At 40.9% G+C, this 17,122-nt stretch overlaps 2 protein-coding genes across 7 annotated transcripts in view; one reads left to right on the forward strand and one right to left on the reverse strand.

The window, feature by feature from the left end:
* Positions 1-401: 401 nt before the first annotated feature.
* The window catches only part of LOC149941316 (adenosylhomocysteinase-like 1), a 92,146-nt gene continuing 75,425 nt past the window's right edge, over positions 402-17,122 (reverse strand). For 4 of the 6 annotated variants that reach the window (XM_090178646.1, XM_090178644.1, XM_090178641.1 and 1 more), the window contains 13 exons: positions 5,688-5,834; positions 5,434-5,534; positions 3,750-3,821; positions 3,560-3,685; positions 3,268-3,491; positions 3,129-3,192; positions 2,963-3,051; positions 2,525-2,595; positions 2,366-2,460; positions 2,191-2,289; positions 1,977-2,124; positions 1,789-1,909; positions 402-1,720 (listed from right to left, as the gene is read on the reverse strand). In XM_090178646.1, the coding sequence (XP_090034772.1) occupies positions 1,714-1,720; positions 1,789-1,909; positions 1,977-2,124; positions 2,191-2,289; positions 2,366-2,460; positions 2,525-2,595; positions 2,963-3,051; positions 3,129-3,192; positions 3,268-3,491; positions 3,560-3,685; positions 3,750-3,821; positions 5,434-5,534; positions 5,688-5,834 (1,364 nt within the window). In that variant the 3' untranslated portion in view covers positions 402-1,713. Of the gene's footprint in view, positions 1,721-1,788; positions 1,910-1,976; positions 2,125-2,190; positions 2,290-2,365; positions 2,461-2,524; positions 2,596-2,962; positions 3,052-3,128; positions 3,193-3,267; positions 3,492-3,559; positions 3,686-3,749; positions 3,822-5,433; positions 5,535-5,687; positions 5,835-7,381; positions 7,494-7,578; positions 7,597-17,122 lie in introns of those variants that run through there. The other 2 variants (XM_090178647.1, XM_090178645.1) reach the window with 2 other exon arrangements.
* Positions 9,392-16,182, forward strand: LOC149941317 (zinc finger BED domain-containing protein 4-like). The gene is made up of 10 exons (XM_090178648.1): positions 9,392-9,434; positions 11,103-11,362; positions 11,424-11,783; positions 13,639-13,890; positions 13,987-14,334; positions 14,464-14,634; positions 14,705-14,936; positions 15,020-15,184; positions 15,525-15,741; positions 15,803-16,182. The coding sequence occupies exons 1-10, from the start codon at positions 9,392-9,394 to the stop codon at positions 16,074-16,076; spliced, it is 2,322 nt and encodes a 773-aa protein (XP_090034774.1). The 3' UTR covers positions 16,077-16,182.

Raw genomic sequence — 17,122 nt, forward strand, 5'->3', positions numbered from 1 at the left:
CAGCCCTGGTGGTGGAGTGGCTAACACTTTCGCCTCACAGCAAAGGGATGCAGGTTCAATCCCAGCTTGTGGCACTGGGTGGAAATTCCAAACTACTGTACTCCTTCTAGGATGAGTTTTGCAAGGTCTCTCCCCACTGGTGAAAGGGAATTTCCATAATAACTTGAAGAGGTTAATTAATGGTAATAGTTAGTGTAGAAAGTTATTGGCTCACGTGACATGAAGGGCTTGCCACCTTCGATTAAGAAACCACCCTCCTATGCATAGTAACCCAGATTGAAGGCATTAAAAGTCGCTAGATGACTTGGGCATAGCTGATTATTATTATTATTAAAGTTAATTACAAAAGCAAGCCAATTTCAAGTACCAAATTAAAAATAATGTCAAAAATTACGAAATCACAACATTAATACCTTCTTTTATTTCCATAAATTTAAACTACTTACAATTTATCTCAATATAATCCTGTACAGTTATTTTTATTCCTATCAGAAGGGATATTTTTCTTCCGACGCAAAAATTTAGGCTAAATGTTAATTTTCTTTACTTATTTCCATTATTCTTTTACCAGGCTATTTTCACGCCATTCTAAATAAACTGGGCTCTTTAAAACTATCCAACCTGGAAGAACTTTTTAATAAACTTTATATTTCCTTTTATTTCTTCTTTAAATATAATTTAAGGTTATTCGGTTACTATTCGTAAATAAAATGTTTCGTTCCATTACTGGACGGACTATGGAGGTTTAAAAACTATTTCGTAAGGGGCGAGGCATTGATAAATTAATTTAATTACCTAGTTCAAAATAGCTATTTTTCGAAGTTTGTTCAAAGAAAAAAAGGTGGTTATATTCTGGAATGACAATGTTTTATATTTAAATTTTCAACATAAGAAAAATAAACTATAAGTTATGAGTCTTGAAAATTTTTCCAGAGCTAATCATGGCGTATAATCACGATAATGTATTTTTAAAATTCAAACTATTATAAAACAAGACTATTTTTTCATTAGGTATGGTTAAAATTGAAAATTGCTATTGAATTTAAAGTTTTAAACTTTTGTAATTTCCTAAATTTTGAAAATAATTTTTCTCCGACACGATTCTAATAACACTAATTGCTCATTGAGACTATTAAATCAATACATTACAGAGTCAATGGGGAACTAGCTTAACCTTTTTACTAGGCGTAGTAACAGTCATTTACTGTTACTCTTAAGACCTTGTAAAATACTAAGTAAAATTTTTAATGTCAATGACCAAAAAGTAATATTTAATGTGAAAAAGAAATTTCAATTGAACCTTGACTATATTAATACACCTAACATCTCATTTTTGTAATACACTGGATGATAAATTTAATAGGTTTATAGCGGTTAATTTTCTTTAAAAACAAAAATATTGTATCTAATTATTATTTAAATATATATATATAATATAAAACTCTCGAAATACTGGTACTAATTGAAATTTTTATGCCGAGATGAAAGTTATATTATTCAAAACACATTAAGATTTTGAGATTTAGTCAGGCAACGCAATTTCATTGCAACGCAGCTAAATGTCATCAATATGTGCATAAATTCCGCCTCCCCATTAATTTATAAACACTATATCGTCGTTGGTTTTTCAAAAACTTTTTCCCACGCAACATAGTTTCCAGCATCACCATTATCTCATTTTGCCTGGAAGCCTAGATTCGTTCGATGATGCGTCTAATATCTATAGATATATTTCAACTTTAGTTAATATAAATACAAGGTACGCTAAACCCAAATGATTTGATGTACCTGTAATAATTTGGCTTAAAAGGCCCTGCCTTGTTGAGTCCCATGTATTTGGCCTGCTCATCCGAGAGCTCAGTCAAATGAGCGTCAAATGTTGGTAGATGAAGACTGGCAACGTACTCATCTAATTAGAATAGAAAAAAAAGGACTTAACAAGACAACCTCCATAAGTCATTTTCAGTTCAAATTACCCATTTTCTTGGGTAGTAAGTAAACGTCACTCTTATATCTTCCACTGGGAGCATTGTAAAGCTCTATCAAGGCTAAAGCTTGCGTCGCCGCAGTAATTGAAACTACAAATGATGGAATGGAAGAGCAGCTGAGATTGACCAAACGACCCTAATATTCCAGAATAAACCATTTTTACACTGAACAATCCAATAAGTCATTGATTGTAAATCTTACCTCAGCTAAAAGTATTATTCGTTTCCCATCTGGCCAAATAATGTGGTCTACTTGAGAACGAACTTTTTCCCATGTCAGATCGGGAGTCCTTAAACTTTGCTAATTAGAGAAAAATCAAAATTTCTAAATGTTAGATTATCAATCTTTGATGAATTAAGGAAAATACGGAACTTACAACATCAATTTCTGTATTAGAGTGCCCCATATTACAAATTATGCACCCATTTTTCATTTTATCCATATGCTCTCTAGTGAGGACATTTTTGTTCCCTTAAAAAGTAAAAATATTATAAAACACATCCCCAAATTAAATACATTCACTAAGTATTCCCACCTGTAGCTGTGATCAAAATATCAATATTTCTTATAACTTCGTTAATTTTTACAACCCTGAAGCCATCCATGCTGAAGAAGAAAATGTCGGTTAAGAGAAAATCTTAAAAATTATTAAGGGTGCGCAAGTCCTGTTTTTCGGTTGCGAGTATTGTCCCAAGTCCTTGAAAATTGGACTCGCTCAAGTCCTAAAATTAATCCTAATCCGTTTAAATAAAAATCAGTATTTTTTAACTAATTTCTAAATGATAAGTTTAACAAAAAATAAAGTTTATATTAAAATTATTTTAAATTAAATTAATTGCTCCATCATAGAAACCATCTTTAAACCGAATCCAGTTCGATTAATTTCTATGCCTTGGCAAAGGGCTTTGGTACTCATTCAAGTCCGTACTCTGACTCACACACCTTAAAAATTATCCACTGAGCACCAACTAACCAAGCTTGTAAAGCGCAAATTGGATCAATTTCTGTAACGTAAACAACAGAGCCCATCCCTTTAAGAGCTGAACAACAACCTTTCCCCACCTAAAAGAAAGAGAACTGTCAAGAATTAATATGAATAGTACCTCGTATAAAGTCATTTATAAAAGTAGATTATTCACCTCCCCGTAGCCACAAACTAAAACTTGTTTTCCCCCAAACATGACGTCTGTGGATCGTTTCAGACTACAAATAAATGTGAAAGATTTAAATTAATTTCAACAAAAAATACTAATTGATAATCAAAAAAGAAATTCTTACGCATCAAGAATTGATTCTCTACAGCTATATAGATTGTCAAATTTGGTCTTTGTAACGGAATCGTTAACGTTCATCGCAGGCACTGTTAGTTTACCCGCTTTGGAGAGCTGGTATAATCTGTGTACACCAGTGACACTTTCCTCAACGATACCTTTGATCATTTTAAAAAGTGCTGGATACTTTTTTAACATTAAATGAGTAGCATCTCCTCCATCGTCTAAAATCTATTCAACAAACAAAAGCATTTTAAAATACTATTTATCTATATTTTTGGCATAATTAAATTATTTACCATATTAGGTTGCCAATTATCAGCGTGAACACACCTATCTATGCACCACCAAAAATCCTCTTCCGTTTCTCCTTTCCACGAAAAAACTGGAATTCCGGATTCTGCTATGGCAGCAGCCACTTCATTCTGAAATATTTTAATTTTTTTAAATTTATTTGCAAAAATCGGCACAGCATAATTTGGTATTAACCTGTGTTGAGTAGATGTTGCATGCAGCCCATCTGATGCTCGCACCCAATGAAGATAGTGTTTCAATTAAAACCTGCCTCAAATATAAAACAAACAATTAAAAAATGCTAAAAATTATGAAAATACAGGGAACTTAGACACTTATGAAAGAATTTCAAATAAAATCTATTTAAAACCGCGATAATTTCAGAAAGAAGTTGTTTAATACGAGTGAATACGCGTTTCAGCCATAGATAATATAGGGCGTAGGGAAGTGATTTTTTTGGGGAGGGGGAGAAAAGTATATTTGGCCAAATCCAAAAACCTTTGTTAGTACATAAAATTGAGTTACCCGCTACATGGCCTGAAGAATGAACTCAAACAGGAAAGAAAATGGGATTATGAATGTAGTTTATGACCCATTATATTTATATCCACCACAAACAAATCATAAAATTGCAGTTTCCATTCCATATCATGACGCAAAGTTCAAATGGCGTGTTCCTTTAACGCTCTAGAATTGCACTCAGATCACTCTGATCCTAGTTACATTGTTCCATTGAACAATCTAGATCGGATTTAAGTTTTTATATCGGACCGAGCTCTAACACAGCTTCGAGTTACACTGTCTCGCAAAAAGATTAACACTCTTGCTCTCGAAATACTGACCGGTCATTGACTACAGGCTACAGCCATGGTAATGACACTGACCATTTCGTCAGGATTTCGGTTATTCGCGTGTTTCAATTTACGGAAAATCTTTTGAAGAATTTCGGAACGTACAAAAGAATAACGTCAGTAGAAGAGTTCAAGGGGGATACGGGACAGAAAAACAAATTAACAGAGAATAGACAGATTAAGCTACCCAAACGTGAACGGGGAAACTTGTAGGAGTATATAGTGACAATCTACACAAATTTCCCTTACACGTTTTCAAAGGGTGGCTTAACCTGTCTAGTATACAGATATTTCCAAAACCCGTACAGCGGCTCTTCCGGCGAAATTGGCCATGGGAACCATGTTTTAAACAATGTTTTGAGTTTGAGGGGCACTAAGGAAAACGAATTGTACGATTTCAAAGTTACTTTATGGCGTGCGACATTTAGCTAGCGCGCTTGTTTACGCGCTTTGATACCCTCCTAACATTGCGACGTAATAGTTGATTTTATAAAATAAAAAGTGGTCTTGCCCAACTTGTTAAAATGTTGCTCTTACGTCACAAGACCCAGCTTTATTAGTGTATTCCTCGCACGAGCGATTTGCACGCGCTCTAGAAAAAGCTATATTCCTCGCGACTGTAGCGCGCGCTCGTAGGCTTGTCAAAGTAAGAGACGTTTTAGCTCGTGACAGTACCTTTACATTGTGAGGTATAGCATGCTTATTTACGTGTTTTTATACCCTAACATGGCGGCGTATTTTCACGCGCAAAATGAATTTTAAGATCCACTTAAAGTTAAGCCTTTTCTTTTATTTGCAGCGCGATTTTGCTAGTTTCGTCGCGTGTCGTCTGTTTCTAGTAGAGTACCATACAGTGAAAATAACGCGCGAAATGGTAACATTATGGGAATAGGAAAAGAAGCCTGTCTATATCCGTACACACTGCTATTAATAAAGAAGAGCTTGGGTAGAAAAGGAGCCCAAAGGAAACCCTAAAAAAAGGATGATAAAAAGCAAGAAAATGGAGAAAAATGTTTAACGTCACGCACTGCTGTCTGGGCGTTGATATGTGTGCACACGACTACTTTGGCTCCTTTCAACGGTTTGTCCTCCTCCGCGCGTTTCCTCAGCGCTATGATGCCGGGCATTTCTACCCAGAAAGAATCGAAAGAAAACAAAACAAATAACGTCAAATATCGAAGCGAATGTTAGCCTCGGCGAAAGAGAGGCTTAGAGCATTCCATCTAATAGGTAGGCTATAGGGTAAACATCGAAAGCAGCGTGTAATGCGGGAAAAACAAACCTTGTTCGGCGATTTCAATTTCCCTGCGTCCAAAAGCGGCCTGATTGATGTTTTTGACGCAGAAATCGCTGAATCCTTTCGAATTTTTTTGCACTTTTTCTCTCGGTGAGATTCCTTCATCGTCACTACTCGTGTCCGTGTATGACGCTGACATGGTCGCGATTAAAATAAAACGAAGAATTAAAAAAAAATTACGCGGATGGTAATTTGATTAAAAAAAAGAACGTTTGAAAAGCGTTATCTAGCTTCGCTTTAAAAGTCACTGCCGCCGAACGGTTTCACAATGAAAATCGCGCACGGAGAATGGAGACAATCCGGCGAAAGCTGCGGGAAATTTTCGCCACAATGTAAGATAAACTGACGTCCGGCAGTTTCGACAGACTACGTACTGTCCGGCGGACGTCACCCGCTGCCCACTTCCGATACGTTCCGTACGCCCAATCAGAAATTCACGCGTCGGAAAACGTTTTGCAAAAGTTCCCAATTATTAGCCGGTTCAATCACCGGTCGTCCATTTAAAAAAGAGAGAAAGGCGGTGGGCTTTTAAAATAAAAACACTATTCCTTTCCCTTACTTCCTTTTAATTTCGACTTAATAAAACAGATCACGACAAAAATACCCCCGAAAAACAAAGCCTTTCCTTAAGAGAGAACAAATCGAGGGATTGATGGGGAAAGGGTAACTAATAAATATCATCAAAATCGGAAAGAAAAAGATTAAAAAAGAATAAAGTTCGAAAAACACATATTTCTTATTTAGCGCAAAGTGGAAAAGGCAGGTTTCATCACGTTTTTAAAGAGTCATTCTCAATTTTTTTCCTCGATTTTTTTTAATCCGTGCGTTCTAATAAAGGGTTCTTGGCACTGTTTGACATAAATGTTTTCGTAATTAATGGACGATCACGATGTAAGGACCTCGTGATAGGGAAGAGCCGAAGAAATCCGCGTTTCTTTATATACTCGCTAGCGCGATGCCATCGTACCGCCCCATCAAAACCATCATCCCTCCGTGACCTCTCATAATTCCCCATCCTCGAAAACATCGCGTCATTTCTCTCACAGTTCGGGAACAGCAAACTTTACTTAATTCGTACCACGAGCATCAATGCCACGTTATTCTCGTCCGAGCTCACGATGAAAAACATTGCCGACACCAATCAATGTTTCCCACTGTACGCGGCCGAAAATACGGGAATACCCGCGCGCGTTAGAACCACCTATCGCGGCTTTATAAGGCTTGGACCATCCGAAAATACCCCTAAGAATTGCAAAGAGAAGCGAAGCCACCCTGGAGAATACGTAAACCCATTAACTCCACTCGTAGATTGGCGATTATCGCGTAAACAACCCTCTAGATGACTATCGCATTCGGAAAAAATACCAGCTTTTTGCCCCAAGCAATTTACGAATAAATAGACAATTTTACGTACATCCATATCAATAAAATATATATTTACTTTTTATCTTATCCATTAAGATAATACTTTTACCAAAGAAATAAACCGCGTTTTAATGACAATTTATGGGGAATTAAAAAAAACAATGCGAAATTAAACCAACATTTTTAAAGCGACGTGATCGATATTTTAAAGTTACAAATGATTTAATTCGGTCGTGTGTGATTCATGCTGAATGGCGTAGATAACGTAAGAGAAAAAAAAGTTTGAATATTGTGTTGTTAGGAATGGATCTTACAGCTGGAGCAGGTCGAAGCTGTACTGGAACGTCGATTATCCAAGAATCGTCCGACGGGTAAACTCATGCGCCGTCGTGTTCGGTCTTTGAAGGCGGGGAAGTCCAGTAACCCCTACCATGAACACATGACATTTATAACCATACGTTCGTAATAAAAGGTCACAAATATTAAGTAGAATAAAAAAAAGACCCATTACCCTCGAATTTTCTTTCTCATTCGCCGATAATTTAATTAAAACTAGTTCTAGGAATGTGAATAGTTTCGGGAGCTCTCCGGTACGAACATTACCCCCTCCAAAACGGAGGATTTACGGAAAACGTCTTTGTTCAAATCGCCTCATCTTTTTCCAAAAATAGCTTTTGCCTTTCCCTTATCCCGCAGATACGGTTTTCGGAAAAGGATCTTATTTCACGAGTGACGTCGAATCCTGCCGGGTTGGTCCTCTCAAAATTCTAAAATTTCTACTCGTTTTCCAATAGCTCTTGATATAAAATCCGAGAGGTCACGTGATTACGTTAGATTCATCGTGCAGTTAAAGTTAGAGAGCGCGCGCCTATTTTGGTTTTTGTTGAGCTCGCGCTCCAAAAAATAACACTTTTTATACATGTATGCGTATATATTATTTTATAGAAAGAGCTATCGATTTTATATTTTACAAAATAAACCATTTCTCCGTAATATTGGAATCACCCCCGGAAATGGAAATGGATTGAAAACCACCGGTTAAAGAATAAAAAGGAAAATTTTAAAACCCGAAAAAAGATAAAAAGTAGACATTTTGACCTATTTCCGCCTGTAGAAGTGTTCCAACCGCCATACGCGCGATCACGATTCATCGGGCCAACGCGTAGGGGAGCGAGATATATTTACGATAGTTGCTAGGTTGGTTTCAACTAGACCAAAATAGCACCCCACACAAGGAGAACGCAACCCGTCAAAAGTCGTGCAGTTTCTTGTATACATTTTTCATAGGTTAGACGCTTTAGCGCCTGCTGCCGTCGGAAGGAGAAAATTCTGAAATTGTCTTCCCCCCCCCCCGCCCGTAAAACGTTTAGCGTAAAGGTTCGCCCAATGAAATTTGTACACAACACTGCGTTCGCGTGTTTAAAGGCTAGCCGCGTTCTCCTTACGTTTGTAGCTCCTAGTTTTCAGTTAATGAAAGGTTGAGCCGTAGAACTGATGATAGGGTCAGACTCTTTTCATAATTCGCGGACGATTCTGACAAAGAGGCTTTGGTTTATATTCGTGTCGTCGCTAAAGTGTCGTATAAACATTATCTATTTGCTAAAGAGAGATTGCGAATGTTCTATCCCGAGTTGGATAGCATTTACTTACGAGGAAGAGCCGGGCTAAGTGGCTTAGCGTAACATAAACAAGCCGCAAAAGGAGACTCTACCCTCTACCAAGGAAAAATAAACATTGTATATTAAGAGACTTCCCAAATAATTCAGTCTCTTCTTCAAAAGGCTCCAGGCAAATCGGAATGCATTACGGGCTTACACAGAAAACCGAAATTCTGGTTCGCAGATGCGCCATTTTACGCTGCTTAAAAAAATTGTAATAAAAAATTCAAATTTCGCTTCTAAGCATCTGGGAGAAAATACAACGTTTAAAAAAATCTACAAAAAACATTTCTATAAAAATAAAATAAGCTATTTTATTTCGCCGCTTGGGTCCTACCGACGATTAAAAAAGGGCGTCGCTGAGGGGGGGGGGTCTATTTTGTTCGCCGAACAAAGGGCAGACATTTCAAAGAAACCAGAAGTGACATTCGACTAATTGTATCTCAAAAGTCGACCGGGAGATAATACAAAAGCAATTTCGTAGCTTTTAATTCCCCAAATGGTAAGAGCGCCAAATTGTCCAAAGCGATGAATTTATCATGATGTATTCGCTATACATGTATGTCGCCTTTCATTTCTTTCGAATGATGGCGAAAGAAAGGAATTTTGAGACGCGTAGAAAAGAAAACGAGTAAATATTGCTTTTTTGTCCACTGCCTCCTCGAAATGTTCCCAACAATCATTTTTGATGGAATACATAGTTTCTTTCGTAAGTATATTTCGGTCCGTTTTCAACGGACAAATCGATATGGAAGTGCCGCAGATTTCCCAAGTTGATTTATTTTTATCGACTGCGCAAAAGTTTTATATAGACATCCAAAGGTTGCCCGAGACATGGGTACGAAGAATTATTTACACGGGGAAACTTCTTTAAAAGGGACTTAATTATAATAATAATATTAATAATAATCAGCTAGAATACCCAAGGCACCACCTTAGGCCTGTAAACGTATAATACTTTCTAGTAATAAGGGCTCTTTTGGGGCCAGAAATTATTTGGGCGGGGCCCGGGGACGTGCGACCGGAGGGCCCTGATACAAAATTGGCGGGGCCCTTAAAGCCTGGGGCCCGGATTTGGATCCTTCTCCAAAAGGTACTCTCCGTAAACGTATAGATATTTCCCGTAATAACGGCTCGGAATTGTTTAAGCCCGTTCTCGACGGTGCTCGTCAGGGCTGGATTACCCAATAGGCCGACTAGGCCTGGGCCACCAAGCCTACAAGGGGCACAAGGAGTCTTCGAAAAAATTAATATTACAAAATTTTTATCATTTACTTTTCACATTTTTTTCCCAGAGTAATTTTAATAAATGCATCCACATTTTTCGATACCATGTAAAGCAATCATTTATTAACGTCACTAAAATATCCGTAAAGTCTACACTGAAATTTATTTTCCATCCATTTGTCAATTATAAATTGCGGGAGGGCCTAGCTCGCTTCGCTCGCCACTGAAAGGGGCACCAAAATTAGCTGGGGCCTCGGGCCCCGCAAGGTCTTAGTCCGGCCCTGGTGCGGGTTATTTTAGAACACCGACGAAGGCGAGTAAGCCATGAACCGGCGTGTATAAATTGGTTGCGGTGTAAGGATCCTTAATTGGTAAAAGTTTGAATTGAGTATACCACGACAAAAGATAACAATTCCCCGTTCTCACCTTCAAAGCCACGGAAGCGAGCCTCAAAGGGGCAAATTCGACTCCATAGAGTCGGCAATCAACTTGGAAACGAGCCAAATACGATTAGAATGCGGCGCCGTTGAGCGCGGCACCCGCGACCGAATTAAAATCAGCTGTTTTCTTTGAATTGGAAATCCCCCCCAACCGGGATTTATTCGCCACACGGTCACTCAAAATTTCATATCCCCCAAAATCGTTCCCTTCGAACTCAGACTTTCTTGCCCCTCTCCCCTCCCTTCTTCGATCGCCGGGGATACGGAGGGGGTTATCAAGTTCGTTCCCCCCTTTCCCTCGCGTTTCTCGCTCCGGCGTCACTTGAATGGGCGTCTGAGTTGACTCACCCCCGGAGCGACGAAATGGGTCTCGCCCTTTGAATGCCGAGTTAGGAGAGGAAAAGGGAAGTCGAGGGTGGCGGCTGGGTACGGGCGAAGTGGGTGGGTAAAACTCGAATTGCGCTAGAGAGAATTGAAGCAGTAGCGGTAACTGCGAACTCTGCGAAGGGACTGAATGCGCCGTTGTCGCTACGCCGCCATTTTGATAAAATATCGAGTTAGGCGGAAATTAAGTCTCGAATTTCGTCAATTCAACTTAATTAAAATAATTAATTCAACTCAAATGAGTTGAATTAATTCCGAATTGAGTCGCGATTTCCGAGTTTGAATTATTTTTCGATTTTGAATGAAAATGAATCCGAACGCCTTAGAATTGAGTCCTACTGACGGGGCTTTACTGCTGTTCGAAGACGCCTCCAACAGTTCCTACAGCAACAGCAATAATGGGAGTCGGGCCAGTGGAAGTTCGAGGACGTTGTACGCGTCGCGAACCCCGCTCCCCAAGTACTTGGAGGAGTACTACAGCGACGTCATGCAAATGGAACGGGCCGTCAGTGCTAAATGCAACGAATGCGGCACCGTCGTCAAAGGAAGTCTGGGCGTCACTTCCAATTTCCTCAGACATCTGAGGGTAAGTAGATACGCCGCCTGTTGGAAATTACCGATTCTAACCCGATAAACGGCCGCGATAGCAAAGACACCCGTTCATCGAGGTGCAGAATCCCGGACGACCTTACCCGTCAACCACGGATCATATCGTCACTCTAGACTACCATCAACCGTCAATTAGCAGTCACAGCAACGCCAGTACGCCGAACAGCGTAGCTCCGGTAATTAATACGAGTCCCTTGATGGAGATACAAACTTTCACTCATCCCAGACAGAGAATTCTGGCGGAAGCAGTGTTGAAATGGTTATCAACGGACATGTTACCCCTGACCATAGTCGAAGAACGCGGATTTCAGGAGTTTTGCAAAAACATCGATCAAACGTACTCGAAAGTTACCAGAAGAACGCTAAGTCAAATGCTATCGGGAATAACCGGAAGCGAGGCAAGTATGGTCCCTAGAATCTTTAATAATTTCTATGAAATCTTATTTTTTATGAATTATCACATTCTTCCGTAATATCTCGAAAGGCACTGTAAGTTTAAGTTAGTTTACGAAATTTTTACCTAGCAAGAGGCATAATTAACGATCGAAAGCTATCGCTACGCCCTCTTACGGTTGCGGCTGAAAATTTGATGTGGGGCATTAGCAGTAATAGGCGTTAGATCCGTAGCACCACCTAAAGCCATTTCGGTCTCAGCTTATATTCGGCCCCTTTGGAGATATTATAATCCTATCTATAACTATAAGTCTTAAAGTTTGTCCTTTTATTTATTTATTTATTTGTATGTCATGTTCCTAAAAACTCGAGAACGGTCAGCTCTAGAGCTTGGAAATTTTAACTCAATGTTCAGGTCCTGATTTCCAACTAAACGCGGCTAATTTCAAATACCTGACATGGTTATTAATCTAATTCAATTTTCAGTTTTATTTTACTCGACTTTGGACTTTCACCTCTCAGCTGGAGGTTTGGACGGGAAGGGCTTATCTTAGTCGCCCGTAGGGGAGCGTTCATAAATTACGTGAGGTGTTAAGGGGAGGGAGGGGGTCAAGTTGAATCTCACCCAATCTCACGTGGGGAGAGGGGGGGTTTCGGTAAATATCACGTATTTTCCCCCCGCAAGACACAGTGTAAAATTGTGATAAAACTGGGTAAAATTAAGTAAAACATGATTATCCACTGAAATATGCCTAATCCTACACAAAAACACCTTTGAGCATAAATAAATAAATCCAACGCAAATTAAGGAGGATGCACACATAGCCTTCGCGCGCGAAATTTCGATGGAAAATCGCGTCGCGTCGCGTGACTTAAATAGAATGGAAGTCATGGCGCATGGGTGAAAATTCGCAGGCGAAATCGCTTGCGAACCGTATGTGTGTTTGGGCCTTAACGTAGTTACACGAAAAATACGCATTTTGAAAAATCTCACGTGATATTAGGGGAGGGGTGGGGGGTGTTGAAAAATGTCGCGCATTTAGTGAAAATTTTACTACTTTGTTCTTTAGTCTTTCTTTAGTACCATTGATTCGTAAATATAACGCTGTCAAAATTATATTGTTAAAAAGAAAAAATATATATAATTTAAACGCATGCATATGTACATGACATATTATTTACGCATAATTTAGAATTAGTAAAAGGAATTCAAATGATTTTTCAGTCGGTCATTTGAATTTAAAGTCGGAACTTCTATCCCAGTTGAAGACTCTACAGGGGTGGGAGGGGGACGAGCCAAATCTCACTAAGGGGGGAGGCGGGTCGGTAAAACGCCACAATCGCCTCACGTAAATTAAGGACGCCCCCTAGGCTCTACATTGACGGACCGGTAGATGGGTCGAATTTGGGGGCTCTTCAACGGACTCAACACAAGTCATTTGGAAATTAAATCTCGAAAATTGTTAGCTCTCCCAAAAGTTATTAGGGAGAATCATCAGAAAGAAAGAAAAATACGAAGTTTTCTGAAGACGGTTTTGTTATGGTGCCGTACTTTTATTAAGTACAAATCAAAAAGACCCCGGGCGAAGCCGGGTATTAAAGCTAGTATTCCTATAAATTTAAAATAAGTAATCCTATTTTTCCTATAAGGAATGCAAATTTCTGTCCGAGCTTTATACCAAAAAGCTGATTTAACAATTAGGCTCGTTTTCACTGGGTAAAAATTATCGTTAGACCCATTACATTTTCTGCGTGACGCAAAAACTTATCGTTAGGCCTAATACTTTTTTGGCGCTGATTCTTACCGTCGCGACGTTTTTACTCTTTTGAAAAGCAGCCCTAAACTCTCGAATTCCGCAGATATTACCGCCTTTGAAAACTGCGTTGAGTCAACTGGAAGACGGCAACCTGCACCTGACCGTGGACGTGTGGGGGAAATGCGGCTCTGAGGCCGGCCTATTCGCCTTGAGGGGCTACTTCGTGAACGAGCAATGGGAACTACGCCATCATACTTTGGGATTTACGAGCATCGAAAACGAAAGGCAGGAAACGGAAAACCTACTTCCTACTTGCGCCGCCACTTTGGGACAATACGGAATCGATTTGAATAAAGTAGGCCAACGGGAAGGAGAGTGCCTATTTTTATTCCATAAAAAGAGATTTTAGGAGCGAAGATATTTGATATATTAAATGTTATCTCGGTAACAGGTCGGTACCATTACGACGGGAAACGCCTGGAAGACTCTCAATAAGACTTACGCGAGAACGTCAACGACGGAGGAGAGCGGGACGGACGCGACGACGTCGGAGGGGGAACGGAGGAACCAGCAGCACGCCGAAGAGTTCATGGGCGCTTCGGAGACGGACGAACAGCGGGAAAAGCACCTTCCGGGGGGAGCGGAAATTAGGATCTGCAAAACGGAAATGCCTTCCGACAGCTACGACGCCGAGGACGGTCACGAGGACCCGCTCAACGCCGAATTCGAATGCCTACAAACGGAACACCTTCCCAGCGTCATCGACGCCTTGCACAGGGTCGTTCGGAAAGCCATCGAAGTAAGTTCGATCTTTTTCCCTTTTTCGGAACGTCATTCGGCCACACTTTGACCTGACGGAATTTCAAATAAACAACCGGAACATTCTTTGAAAGCTTTTTTGTTTTATTCGTTATTGGCGATATAATAGTCTAGTCCTATCGCCAAAAACATCATCGCTGATCTGGTCAATAATTTGGAGTACGCTCGACGCAACACTCGCTGGCGAGACGAATTGATCGACCATCTGCCCAGGAAATTCCGAGGGCCGCTCAAGAGGAATTGGAATTCCCAGATCGATCTTCTTCAGTGGTATTCGGAGGTAAATATGACCACTACCGACGCCCAAAGCCAGTCAAGTTAAAAAAGAACCTCTCTAAAATAACGAATAGGACGAAGTCTACAACACTTTAACCACGTGTCTGTCGAGTGCCTGGAACGAACAAGCGCAAAACGGCGGCGTCGGAGACAGTCCGCCCCCTCTGCCCACCCAAGAAAGTTTCTACGACTGCAGGGACCTCTACACCCATCTGTTTTCGCCCTTTTCCGAAGCGGTGGACACTCTACAAGCCGAAGGGACTTTGGCGTCCTTAGTCATCCCGGCCATGTGCGGGATTGTCCAAGGTAGTTTGAAGTCGCGATTGAATGAAGGGAAACGGATCATTTTGGTCCATTCGGGTTCACTCGAGTAATGAGAATTTCCGTAGCGATCTGCACGGTGAAGGAGCGGGAGGAAGTGAAACGTTTCGGCAACGTGGCCAACAGCGTCATTCAGGGTATCGACTACGGCCGCTGCAAAAGCATCAGGGAACACGACGTCTTCATCCTAGCGACCATTTTAGACCCTCGATTCAAATTGACAGCCTTTCCAGGTAAGCGCGTTAATCTAATTAGCCGAGGCGTCGTTCCGGCCTTAATGACTCCGGGGCCGCCTCTTTTCCCTCCGCGCTTTCATCAGTCCACCGCGATTCCAGCGACGGAAACGTCCAGCCTTCCGGGAAAGCGTTTCGCGGCCGCCGTTGCCGTAATCGCGCTGGACGGAATCGGTTTTCACACATCCAGCCGGCTCCTAAATTATCTTTACTTTGATCTTCTCTATTCGCGTATCTCGCTCTCATTAGCCGATCCATTTAACGCGATTGGAAACGCGTTTATCTTAATGACCGCGGTTGACCTCGCTAAAACCGAGCACTTTCGTAATTTTGACCGCAGACGACTGCGCCACGATCCGCCTACACGACCTGCCAAACCGTAAAGAAGCCATCAAAATTCTGAGGGAAGCCTTCGATAGCGTTGACTATCAACAAAACGGCCAGCCCTCGGTCGCCGTCGTCCCTTCCTCCGCCAGCGCCTCCGTTTTGCCCAAAGTGGACACTTCCGGAGCTCACGATCTGGCCAACAAGAAAATATTCTCCTTTTATATGGACAGGTCAGCTTTCCAAACTAAGCCCTAAACTAACGAACTAAGTGACTCTTTATCTTTAACGCAGACCAATTAAGAAGCCCAGACAAGAAACGGAAGTGGAATCGTACCTAACGGAAGACGCCAACCCCACTTACAACCCATTATCGTACTGGAAACTTCGGGAATCAAGATGGCCCAGGTTGGCCATGGTAGCGAGGAAGGTTTTACCCATTCCCACGGGTCAAGGGTCGCCGAATAGACTCTTCACGATGGCCAAGGACTTTCGGAATGCCCAAAGGTGGCAAATCGACTTGGAAACTATGGAAAATATGATTCTATATCGGGAGCACACCGCGTGATCAAATAACGCCGACCTCTTTATTTCACGTTTTAGTACAATATAAAATCGCGTTTCCCAAAACGATAAATCGCGAAGGACAATGTATTTTTAAGGGAGAAATAAACTAGAGAATTAAAACAATAGAATTGCTTATTATTTTTTGTCAAGCTAATTTAGTTTCGTTTTATCGTTAAGGTAAAAAAAAATATTAAATCGAAAGAGTAAAAATAATTAAACGCTTACCATTGTTTGAATTTGAGCAACGTTTTTAAGGCGATTTATCTACACACTAGCTACAACCCCGAAATTGACCCTTCAAACTACGCAGTTTTCTTTTAAAGGACCCGTAATGACGACGGTACTGTTTAATTCATGTCGGATTCGCCGGACACCACGCCGTACCGCGACACGCAGTCGTATTTGTCAATTCCAGGCGAGAGCTCGCGCTGTTTAAAAATATACAACTCGACCATGCCGGAAATCCCCGCGGGTCACCGGCCAGTGGGGTTGAAGCGGCGGAAGGAGTTGCGGTCTGCGGGAGTCTCTTCGAGCGGAATATCGCCGGTGATCGACGACGCCGTTATAGGTCGATGGGGTCGCTACGCGTAAAGGGGTAGAAAATGTCGTCTAATAGAGGGTTGCCATGGAGACGGGTCTCGACTCGATCTATTCCGCTGACTGGACGCCCAGAGCGAAGCGCGCACAGCTGCCCGGGGTTAGATTCGCCGTGGGAACACGCCCCTCTTTTTTCCCGCTAATTTTCGACAGGGACCCAACGCTGATCACGCTATTTGAAGATGGAAATAATCACGCGAAATCACGGAGAAAAACCAGGGTGGTCAAAAAAATTTCAGATTCAAATTCCCTGACTATTCCCGGTTATCCCCGACTTTTTAAGCAGGGTTCATACAAACCTGGAGAACCTGGAAATATCAGTGAAACTGATTCTTTCCAAAAAATCAGGGAGATATCAGGGAAATTTTAAATATTTAACCAAAACCTGGATATATCAGGGAAATTCGTTTGAGTTGAAAGCGCCTCAATAATGATATATAATTTTTTTCA

The sequence above is a fragment of the Leiobunum rupestre genome, chromosome 6 (genome assembly GCF_980474605.1).
Source record: "Leiobunum rupestre chromosome 6, qqLeiRupe1.1.hap1, whole genome shotgun sequence".
NCBI lineage: Eukaryota > Metazoa > Arthropoda > Arachnida > Opiliones > Sclerosomatidae > Leiobunum > Leiobunum rupestre.